This window comes from Pinus tabuliformis, chromosome 8 (genome assembly GCF_031772625.1).
Source record: "Pinus tabuliformis cultivar Carrire ecotype Pingquan chromosome 8, CPIR1, whole genome shotgun sequence".
NCBI classification, from domain to species: Eukaryota; Viridiplantae; Streptophyta; class Pinopsida; order Pinales; family Pinaceae; genus Pinus; species Pinus tabuliformis.
This window is the reverse complement of record NC_142294.1, coordinates 843,630,211-843,642,431: the sequence shown is the minus strand read 5'-3', so window position 1 is coordinate 843,642,431 and position 12,221 is coordinate 843,630,211. Positions and strand designations below refer to the sequence as shown.

General features: G+C 33.3%; 1 protein-coding gene across 1 annotated transcript in view; it reads left to right on the top strand.

Moving 5' to 3' along the window:
* Positions 1–4,435, top strand: part of LOC149238213 (cucumisin-like) — a 35,359-nt gene extending 30,924 nt beyond the window's left edge. Inside the window, exons 6-11 of the mRNA XM_089369507.1 lie at positions 817–1,333; positions 2,193–2,296; positions 2,393–2,608; positions 3,127–3,238; positions 3,329–3,542; positions 3,888–4,435. Coding sequence (XP_089225633.1) covers positions 817–1,333; positions 2,193–2,296; positions 2,393–2,608; positions 3,127–3,238; positions 3,329–3,542; positions 3,888–4,435 — 1,711 coding nt within the window. The remainder of the gene's footprint in view (positions 1–816; positions 1,334–2,192; positions 2,297–2,392; positions 2,609–3,126; positions 3,239–3,328; positions 3,543–3,887) is intronic.
* Positions 4,436–12,221: the final 7,786 nt, after the last annotated feature.

The following is a 12,221-nucleotide window of genomic DNA, read 5'->3' as shown; positions in this document are numbered from 1 at the left end:
AGAAAGATTACTGTAAAAACAGACAGAGGAAGGCTTCATCCCAATTCTGTCCATCTCCTGTTTTATTCTTCTCTGGACTGACCCTCTGTTGTTGTTTTGTTTTTGTTTTTGTTTTTTTTTGGCTGTTATGTCCTTTGACAGATTTCTGCTCAGTCTTGGTCAATGCTGATTTGTAAACTTTTTTTTTTTTTTTTTTCTGTTATGTCCTTTGACAGATTTCTTCTCAGTCTTCGTCAATGCTGATTTCTAACTTCTATCAGCAGGCTTTTGTAATTTTGTTACTATAGTTCCATGATGTTTGGACAGAATTTTTTTCCTTTGTTAACTTTGGCCATTGAGAATTTTTTTCTCTGATATATGTACTTTTTTATTTTACTAAATATACTTCCTTATCTTACTAAATAGAAAGCAGGTTTTTTGAAAAAGAAAGATAACTGTAATAACAAATGGAGAGGTGAGTAACTGCCAGGATTGTCAAAAGTGGTTTTAATCCCGGAAAAAAATTCAAAACACTTTGTAGATATAGTATTTTGAATAATAATTTTGATAATGGAAATGCATTCAACGCTATCAAAAACTTTTAAAACACTTTGAATATGAAATTTGACAACTTTTACTTAAATATTTCAAAATATCCCTTTCAAAACAAAACCACATAACAAATTAAGAATAAGAATAAATATAGACTTGTCACAATTAAATGATACTGATTATTGTTTATGAGAATAGATATTTGGTTGGAATCATTGGAATATTCCATCTAAACTTTTGTTGGGAACTATTTTCCTAACGATCTAAACGTGTTCTGAGTTGCAGGAAAATTATAGGAGGGCGTTTCTACAACAAAAGTGCTATTATTCCAGATCCATCGACAGAGTTTTTTTCTCCAAGGGACTCGAATGGGCACGGCACTCACACTTCCTCAACAGCTGCTGGAAACGTTGTGAGAAACGCTAGCCTTTATGGAGTAGCACAAGGAAGTGCCCGGGGTGGAGTACCAGGTTCGAGGCTTGCAATGTACAAAGTTTGTTGGGGAAGCGATTGCTGGGACGCAGATATTCTTGCGGCATTCGACGACGCCATCAATGACGGCGTGGATATTATTTCTGTTTCTCTGGGGGGTCCTAATCTAAATGATTATTTTAAGAATAGCATTGCCATTGGTTCATTTCATGCAATGAAGAAGGGGATTCTTACTAGCAACTCTGCTGGAAACGATGGCTCCCTTGGGACCGTTACCAATTGTGCTCCTTGGTCTTTCACAATAGCTGCAAGTACTATAGATCGGACATTCCAAGACAAATTGGTTCTCGGAAACAATAAGACCATTTTGGTAAATTCATTGATTCAAATTTTTGTTCATATTATTTCCATTGTGCTACTATTAATATGCGTGGTGCATTTTTATGGGCTAATTTTAGAAATATTCTCCATTTGGGTTAGAGTAGGGATGCTATTTTTATGTGTACATTCTAAAATATTTCCAAAATCAACCATCAAATTAGATTCAAAATCTTATATACAGAATTTTATTCGAAAGAAAATGACCTAGATCAGAGAAAAGTTTGAAAGAGTTTTTTTTTTTATTTGCAGAGTGCTTTGTTTAAATGGATAATCACTTTCTAATTATTGGTGGATGTTTTGGTTTTTCTCTATGGCCTTGCAAAAGTGTGTTTTTGTTTTGTTTTGTTTTTTCAATGTAAAACAAAAGAAATTCAGAGGATTTTTTGAAAGTGGCTTTAATTTAGATAATGGTTTGAAAATGGTTTTCATTTTATTTTGTTGGGTTAATAATTCTAAAAAAATATTGGTATAATAATTTGTGAAATTTTTTATAGTTATTTATTTATCAAATCTATATAGATTATAAAATTTAAAATTCAAATCTTCAATACAATATTGTAAAAGAAGTTGTTTTTATTGTGATATTTTGGATTTTTCTGTGTTTGTTTAAAAAATTTGAAGTGAAATTATGATTTGTGTTTTAAACTGGTTTTTTTGACTGTATATATAAATTCAGCACCCTGAAAAAACACTAAAACATTTTGATTGAGCAGAAATTACTCTAAAAATTTTAGAAAATTTTTACCAGAAAAGCTTTAAAAAAATAGCACTAAAACAACTCTATTGTAAAATGATATTTATTTATTTTAAATATTAAAAAAAGTACTCAAAAATGATTTGCTGCTCAGGGAAATGCAATCAATACGTACTCGCTGGAGAAGCCATGGTACCATCTAATCAGTGGAGGAGACGCACCAAATATCTCTGAAGGCTTTGGTCCTGAAGATTCCAAGTATCTATCATTGCACATAATTATGATGATGATTTTTCTTTATGATACACGCCATTCATAGGTCACATGAGACTTATGTCAAAATTGAATTCGCAGATATTGCTGGGAATCTTCATTAGATAGGAAGATAGTGGCTGGAAAAATTGTAGTATGTCTAGAGGGAGGTGAAGATGGAGCCTCTGTGGCTGGAGCAGAGGGGGTCGTCGAAATATATAGCGAACTTAGCGACACTGTGGAATCTTCAATTATCCCTGCAGTCTCGATACAGAGCAATCGATATCCTGAACTCAGAGCATACATGCATTCGACTAGGTAAAAGATGGTACTGTTTTCCTTGTTCTTTGTTAATGCAAGAAGTAGCTTAATCTATCTGGTATAGATAGAGATCTGAATGGGTCATTAATAATGGGCAAGCATACAGTTTTAGGTTTGAGTAAATTTCATGACCCATTTTTGAAATCCCAAAGTTTAGAATCAAAATAAAATACCCCAATCAGATAAGGATGCATCTTAGTATATAGATTGCTTTGATGGTGATTCTATATTTGAGTTAAGACTGGAAATATTTAGTAGATGTATCTTAGTGCTTTGATGGTGATTCTATATTTGAGTTAAGATTGTGGAAATATTTAGTAGATGTGATACATAGAAACAATGCCAAATAATTGATTTTGATTTTACTTTTATTTTCTATTCATAAAATTTTAGAATATTTCTAAAATATACCTTATTTATAAATCAAAACAAACTGCTTACTGTATAATTCTAACAAGTTGTTTTGGACTAGGCCATTAAATTAATAATTTTGGTGGACTTATTCATACATTCAGGTCTCCTGTTGCAACTATACTAAAAAGTTCTACCCAGAAGAAAATGCCTGCACCTGTAGCTGCTTCATTCTCCTCACGAGGACCAAGTCCATTCACTGAAAGCATTCTAAAAGTAAGCTTTGTAGTTCTTGGAATTCAATCTATTTTATTAGAAGTGGCCTTGCAGAGATTTCAATTGATGTATATTTTCTTGTGTGAATAGCCGGACATTACTGCTCCTGGGGTGGACATCCTAGCTGCTTGGTCAAAAGCTGCAAGTGTGACAGGAAAAATTGAAGACAAGAGATTTGTGAATTATAACATATTATCTGGGACTTCAATGTCTTGTCCTCACGTATCAGGAGCTGCTGCCTACGTCAAATCCTTCCACCCAGACTGGTCTCCCGCTGCGATCAAGTCGGCCCTCATGACAACAGGTAATCTATTGCTTAGATTCATGCATGCAAGCTTAATTTCTAATCAGATTTTTGTGACAGTAAATTAGAATGGTCATTTTAGACTTTTCAAAGTAATGGAATGGGTTTGGAGAGGAATCAAATAGGGTTTTAGGTTGGGATTTCCAGTTACACCAAAATTGTAATTTTTATAAATTTTTATCATTATTTTGATGGGTGATTAGTACGATATTATAAAGGTGATTATTACTCGACCTAAGTGATTTCAAATGAAATAAATGTGACAATTACTCTAACAATTCCATCGATGCAATACTGCCCTAGGCTTAAATTCTAATCAAATTCCATTGATGCAAAATGGCACAGCTTCTCCCCTGGATCTAAACTACGCTGGCAACAGCGACAAAGAACTGGCATACGGTTCGGGTCAGATAAATCCAGTGAAGGCTATTGATCCGGGTCTTGTATACGATGCCAACGTTAAGTCCTACATCGACATGCTCTGCAGTGCAGGCTATGACACTGCCCATCTACGTCTGGTGACCGGAGATAACAGCACTTGTTCTGGGGCTCCTAGACTGGGAGTTACAGCACTGAATTATCCATCCATGATGGTTGTTCTGAAGTCTGGACAGAAGATTTCCACGAAGTTTCCAAGAACATTAACCAACGTTGGACCTGCCCGTTCCACATACAGAGCCCTAGTGGAGGCACCTTCTGGAGTGAGGGTAACGGTCCAGCCAAAAGTTCTTGCATTCACCTCTGCAAATCAGAGTCTAGCGTTCATTGTGAACGTTGAAGGTGCACCCGTACCAGATGGCACTCTGATATCCGGGGCCTTGACTTGGAAATATGGTAATTATAGTGTGAGAAGCCCAATCGTTGTATCCCAGTATATAAGTTTCACGCCATGAACGTACTCATTGTCATACTCCAAACAACTGGTTCAGTTTGTACGCTCCATTGATTTCATCCCCACTTCATTTCATTATTATGTATTGGCGTGTTTGCTAAATATTTACAATTTGGTGTTATTTGCTTGACAAGCTCATTTTTAAAGACTATTTTATAGTTCAGTTCAGTATGATGATGAGATTGCATAATTTTTTTTTTTTGGGGTCAGTTTTATATCTCTAAAAAGGTTGGTTTACTGTCAATATTTAGTCAAGCTTGGTAAATTTAACTCATTCTATATTTATTTAGGGTATGAGATCTCATTGTTAGTGAGATCAGCATTATTCTTTTGGTTTTGAATCTATTATTTTTTAGGTTTTGAATCTATGATTTTTTTTTTAAGGAAAAACACTTACTCTTAGAGATTAAGCCCACTGATACTAAATCACGATCTATTCAAAACTAGACCTGTTTATAAAACTCAATAAAATATTTTCAAAACACTAATAATAATAAATATTATAATTTTATTTTCCAGGAACGCTTAACTAACTATCCCTAAATTTACACTCTAACTATAAAAAACTTCAAATAATTAACATATTCCAACTATACTAAATGTTTACAGAAAGTAAATCTTCCATCTTTTAACCTATATCAATACCATAAAAGATAAAATAATGGATATTTCAGTTGAGATATATCTAAAAGTATAAGGATAATTTATGTAGGTACACTAATTCAAATAACCCATCGATCAAAATTTTTTCGATTCAATAAAATATTTAGTTCTCAGTCGGTTTGTGATATCCCGTATCAAATTGGACCGCGCAAACTTGATCTGGTTTGCGACACGGAATTCTCAATATCAACTTTAAATGCTGGCTGCAGCCTGCACAGCTCTCTGAAGAGCAGAATTTGGTAATGGGGATGGATGAGCATACATTGGTGCGTATGAGTTGTAAACCTTAACCTCAAGCTGTATACCAAACAATGCACCATTTAGAAACTTGGCCTCAAAAGTAATATGATCCTTCAAGTAGCCAAAATCCTCCAAGGAATATGATCTTTCCAATAACCAAAACCCTTCATCGTATTCATTTCGTTCCATTTAATTTCTAAGCCAATTCCAGACAATAGAGAATTTTCAAACACCCACAAACAGTGTCTTTCGCTCGCCATATTCACCGTCTAAAGACAATATATCTACATACATATAGTTGGTATTGTGGTTTACATTTTTTCATCCCCTTCCAATTCATATAATTTTGATAAAGATTTGGAGCATAGATTGCTTTATCAATATTACAAACTAGCATTTGCACCAGATGTTGCAAAGGAAACGCAGTAAGGCATAAATTGAAGAACACAAATACAACAAAAGAATACTTTGATAAAGAATAAAAATATATTGAACGCTCAAATCAATGCCCCATTAACTGAAACCAGTTAGTAGACATATCTATCAACATTAGGATTTTATACAATGATCAAGAAATTTCCCATATACAAACAGCACCTTCCACAACAACCTTTTGTCACATCCACATTTTAGAAAATGCCTTGGAACATGATTGGAATCTCCCATATTGTCTTTTTAATTATGCAGATAAATCTTCCATATTGCTATTTTCATCATGAATATTGTTAGTTCATTGTTGTAAAGTGTTAGTGTGTTAAATTCAATATTGTAAGTTTGACAAGCGAAAAAAATTCCTCAATTAGCATAATATGCATTTTTCTCTCACCATGTATTTTTCAGTCATGCATTACAAAACTTCCATCAAAGAGCACAAGTAACAGATTAACATGTATTTTCCCTTCATTATTTTCATCACAGAGCCAAGAAATCTACGCCTTATCTATAAAGTAACAAAAACATTTTGAAATAAGTTTAATATTTCAAGCCAGTGTCTAACCTATAAAGTAACAAAAACTTTTTGAAATAAATTTTATAGTTTAAGCAATTGACTAACCTAATTTAATAATTGAAAAATTCTCAAAGATGAATTATACTCCATAATAAGAGAGCCAACATTGGAGCCCATACTTTCACTAAAAGGAAAAGAAACACAACCACTTGTTAAGAAGAAATTCAAGTAATAATAATAAAACAAAAATAATAAACATTAAAGTATAAAATGGTATTTCCAACGGACAGGTATAAATATACATGCTCTATGTCCATTGTTAGATTAAATGGGTGTGGAGAAAGGGCAAGAAGCATGTTCAATTTGTTTCTAAATGAGTGGTTATCTAAGCTCGTAAACATAATAAAAAAGATATTTATTACAACAACTTCTATATGATTATTCTTTTTGAAACATAGTTAAAACCGTAAATTAACAATTTCAGAAACCTACACATGTTAGAAACAATCAGATAAGCCATGATGATTGAGTTTCCCATTACTTAAAGTCTTTGTTGATTGAGTCCACTGAATGAGCCAAGTTCATGTTAGCTTTGGTTGAGTTGATGTAAAAATGTGTAGTGGAGTTGATATCAACTAAGGTCTAGTTGTAGAATCACCAAACTGAGTTGAAGTTGGCTTAGCTAGACATACAAGGTAAAACCAGCTGACCAATAAAGTTTGTCATAACTATAAACAGAGACAGTTATAGTATCTGTCCTTACCTTTGGGTATATTGGCTGTGAGATAAGAAGTGAGGAGAAGCGGAGGACACCATTAAAGCAGCAGTAGCAAAGGAGGTTTCGATTGGGGCGACCTGGGAACACATCCACATTACTCTAAACTCTTGATCTCTTCATTAGTCCTGTGAATGTGTTGCAAGGTCACCCCAGTCGAGCCTGCTCTGTCTCATTTATTCATGTGAGCCCAATATGCAGGGGAAACCCTTTCTGAAACTGCGTCAATGAATGTCTGTAATTTATAATTTATTGAAATGAGATTGATAGAGAAGAAGAAAGGAACCGAAATCTGGTAGTACAAGCAATACACGTGAAGTGCAGATATGGCCCTGAGATTTATGTTGAGTTAGGTCGAAATTAGATGGTTTCACACACTGTCGGTGGAAGCAATGAAAGGGCTTAATCTCCTCCATATTTAGGTTGAAAGGACAGCGCCATGATGGGAGGTCAGTATGAAATTGCAATGTATGGAATGTACTCTAGTACTATTTTTACCAGGAAAAATTGAATAGTACAAACAATAATACTTTATTATAATAATAGAACGAATTGAAGTATAGTAAGGTTTGAAGGTGTCAAAGCCAGTGTGAATGCTGACATGTCTAGCATTGACTATTGAGACTATGACATTAGCCAAGGACTTGCACACCAAAACCCAAAACCAGTTTCTGACCCGATAAATCTTTTGTCATGGATGACATGTTATAAATCATATACATTTCACAACTTGCTTGACCACGGTAAGATAAGCACCGTACCTACCTAATGTATAAAAGAAGACTAATAAGCAGGAGGAGGGGCAGGCAGTCCACTGCCAAAGCGATGGTTGCTATAATTAGTAGAGGAATTGTAAGAACCGTGCTCTAATATGTCTGATTTTGAGTCTGAGTCAGTAAAGAAAAATGCTCAAATGTAACTATGTGCTCCTTCAGCAACCATGATGTCATGGTGACTTGGGAGCTCCACAGGCAATTTGTGAATTTCTAACCATTACATTAACCCACTTGCAACTTCTCTCGGTAATTCCTTCCTCGCATCTCTATTAGATACTTAATAGACATTTTAACATAGGATAATGTATAAAACACAGGGAGAACATCAAGGTCTACAATGGAATTTATTATGAGTATTAAAATGTTTAGATATTTGTTTTCAGATATTCTAATATAATCCCACTGCAGCAGAGTGAGGTACAAATGTTGGAGAATTCCCAAAACAAAAAATACTTTTGCCATTTTGACTTCTTTTGAAGTTGAAAATTCTTCAGAGAAATAATCCCAACAACAATGTTAAAATACACACAATAATCCAAATAGGGACATCCAGTTATGCCACTGCAGTAAGATCACTTGAAATATCACATAGAAAACAACCACAAACCAAAGATCGCCCATGTGGCATGGCACTGAAACCGTTTACAATGTTAGTAACAAAGTGAGGAAGGATACTATGACATTAGCCAGGGACTTGCACACCAAAACCAGTTTCTGGCCTGATAAATCTTTTGTTCACGGATGATATGTTATAAACCATATACATTTCACACTTTGCATACGTATAGAAGTTCAGTTTATTTTCAAAATATAATTTAGAAGTTCAGTTTATTTGCATAATATAAAATAATTTAGTATAGTTTATTTTAAAAATAAATCTATCAAACAATTTACAAATTATAAAAATAGAATTTTATACAAACTAACACTAAATCTTGAATTCTATAATCTGAACATTTTTCACTTCATTCTTATCATCTTACATTTCATAAAAGGTAAAGTGATTTTTTAGATTTAATATCACTCTTATCTTCTAACTTTTCAAAAATCTGAACATTTTAAAATCAATTCTTACTTCATTTTTATCATCTTACCTTTCATAAATGCACTTTGTTGTAAAGTTTTTTTGATTTAATATCATTCTTATCTTTTTACCTTTCAAAAATATATTATTCACTGAACTTTCACTGAACCTTAGGGGCTACGGCGACAACCATTCTACTTGAATATAAGACTAACCCAGGTAGACCTTTTACTTGAATATCTAAGCCTAACCCAGGTAGACCTTTTACTTGAATATCTAAGCCTAACCTAGGTAAACCCAAAAAAGTAAAACCCTAGAGAATCTTTTTTTTTTGGTATAAACTTTATGCTTCTGATATAGTCTTGATCCATCGGAGTTATATCTTCCATATGCATGAATGTGTTTTTTGATGTGACTTCAATTAATAGTTACAGGTTCTGATGTCTCTTAGTGCATGCGACTCAACCAGGAGGCCCCCCTATACTAGGACGCACACTGCTTCTCATTTGATGGGTTTTATTACTTTTAAATAATATAGTTTCTTTCGTCTTTAGTCTTCTATGTTCATAGATATAGTACTGTGTTTTTATAAGTTCTTTTTCATAGCTCTTTGTTTAAAAGATTTAATAACAATTTTAATAGAGTTTATAATCAAAGAATATCTAGAACACAGTAATCACTTTGGTTTTTTTCTTGCATTGTGCTTTCAATTGACTTAGTAGTGTGAATTTTATTTTCTTGTGTGTGTCAATATAATGAAGGGTAATCAAAAGGATATTTTCGATTGAATAGGAATTAAGCTTTAAAATTTCAAACAATTATATTAAAAATATTTGAAGATTTTTGTTATCGAAATCATTAAAATTCTCTAGACGTTTATGAAGATCTATAAGTCTTTTAGAACTATGATTTAGTTGTCTGTTATTTTCAATAGACTAAAATTTATTTTTAATTTCATTTTTTATGAGATAGATTAGAAGCCAAATCCTACCATATATTTTACATTACACTTCACATCCTTACAAACCGAGATTGATAGATTAGATGTAATGAAATTATAGTTTGATTGAATTTACTAACAATTTTGGCATCATTGCTGAAGAAGTGTACAAACAATTTGCCTTTTAACTTATGTTGTTTTTTTTACACAAATTTGGGGAAGGAGAGATGGTAAGATGAGAGGCAAGAACTTGTGCATTACCATAGTGAGGTTTCTCCTAAAACTTGGTTGTTGCATTTTTTTCTTTATTAGTTGCATAAGTAAAGGTAAATAGAATGCATTTATAGAGAAAGAGATTCAAAAGGTAGATTCATTAGTGCTGAATATAACTACGAGTTCATAAGTTAACCACAGAGCCGACATAATTATAATTTCATAAGTTAATAGCCCGGAGGCATAAATACACAGAACCATGAAATAGTGAGGCTGAAGCCACAACCCTCGACAACAGACCAAGTAAAGACTACAAACAACAAACACTTCGAAATAGACAGACAGAGAAACAACGAGGCACGACCCTACCCGATACAAGAGCGTAGGAATTGTTTAACTATAGTTGATTGTTTAAGCTTAGTCAAATAGAATAAATAATGGGTGTCTAGTTCAATTTTTTCATAGATATCTATGAAATGTTTTGTCCAAGTAATATAACCTCTATGGAAGTTCTTATGCTATTTCCACCATTTCCACCATTCAATATCTAAATATAAAACACCCACATGACTTTTCATTAAGTTTTCAATGATTCCAAGTATGGAAAATTATTGTTCCATGTGAGTGATATAGGCTATGGGATTGGAATGATAATTTTTTTTAGCTCCACTTTAGGGAGTTGATGCCATGTATGAGTGATAGGATAACAAGAAAATTCATTAGAGTTAGGCCTTATGTTATTAATTGGTTCAACTCCCTCTCATTGTTATGATTGTTGATTGAATTATTATAGATTGTGATGACTTGGGATAGTTGTTTGGGGACCGAGTTTAGTTTGTTAATTTTAACATGGACTAAAGAAAACCTTTACTTAGCTAAGGATTGAGCATGACCTATTTGGTGATGCAATTCCTCGCACATAGTTCCAAGCTAAATATATAGTTTTTGAGATAGTTACTTATAGTATTCAAATAGAAGGAGATTCAATAGATTTTTTTTTATTGGAGAGTGGTACAAATGTGCTTCATGATGCTTTTTCAGGCTATTGAGATAGGTTTCAAGTAATGGGTCAAGTCAATCCATGAAGAAAATGATTACTAAAGAGATGTGCTAGGGTGATCACTCTGGTGAAAGGAGTCTATTGAGATAGGTCCCAAATAAGGGTGGGATGAGGAATTTATTTTTTCTAAGTCCTATGGAGTTATACTCCCACCCACATAATAATATGCTAGAAAAATGATGAAATTGTTAATACCATAAATTTACAAAAGAATTTCATTGATTGGTAGCAAGAAATAGGGTTTCTAGTGGCAAAATGTGCAAATGTGCTTTGACTATACTTGAATGTGGTCCCTCCATACAACCAACATAGTCAACCACTCTAGAAATTGGAGTTAAAGCATCAAACTCGTTGACCAGAGAGAAATAGTTTATTTCATTTCCTATAAGTAGAATTAAGGGACTGTATTCACTTCATTTTATTAGTAGAGTAGTTATTTCCTTTCTCTTAAGAAAGTTCATGCTATTTCCATTTACTTTCATTTAATTAGTTTACAAGTGAGTGTTGTGCCCAACAACCTCCCCCTACTAATTGGAAATATTCAACAATCATATGGGGCCCCTCCATAGTCCTCTTCCCATCAATCTAAGGATTCTAACAAAGAAATCCTTTGAAGATCACCCTTTGAATAGGCTCCAAGACTTACTTGTTGGGGTATTCTCTACTTCCCTATAAAATCCCTATTTTGGAAGTTGAATATCATAATCTATTACATCCATCATTAAACCTTCTTCTTCCAACTCTCTGACATCAATGACATTTCAGGGTATTCTTTTGTTCCCCTCACAACACCCTGTATCAAAGATCACAAATCAAATATAAATCAATTATTTCAACATTGAAGTTCTTACCCTTTCCTACTCTTCAATATTAACACATTATCAAAGAATATTTTCTTGCGTCCCTTAAGATCACCTTTATTGAGCATCAGAAATTGGAGAGAATTATTGTGAAATATTTTTTTTATCCTAACCTCCTCGGACTCCCCAATGCTAACTCTACAATGGAAAACTTTGGATTTAAGAATTCCCAATAGTCATCTAAGCACTCTCTCAGATTAATCTTTCCTGATTATTTTTTTTTCTCGGTAAAGACTAAATCTATTAAGTAAAATATAGTACAGACAGGAAAAGCAAAAAACCCGCAG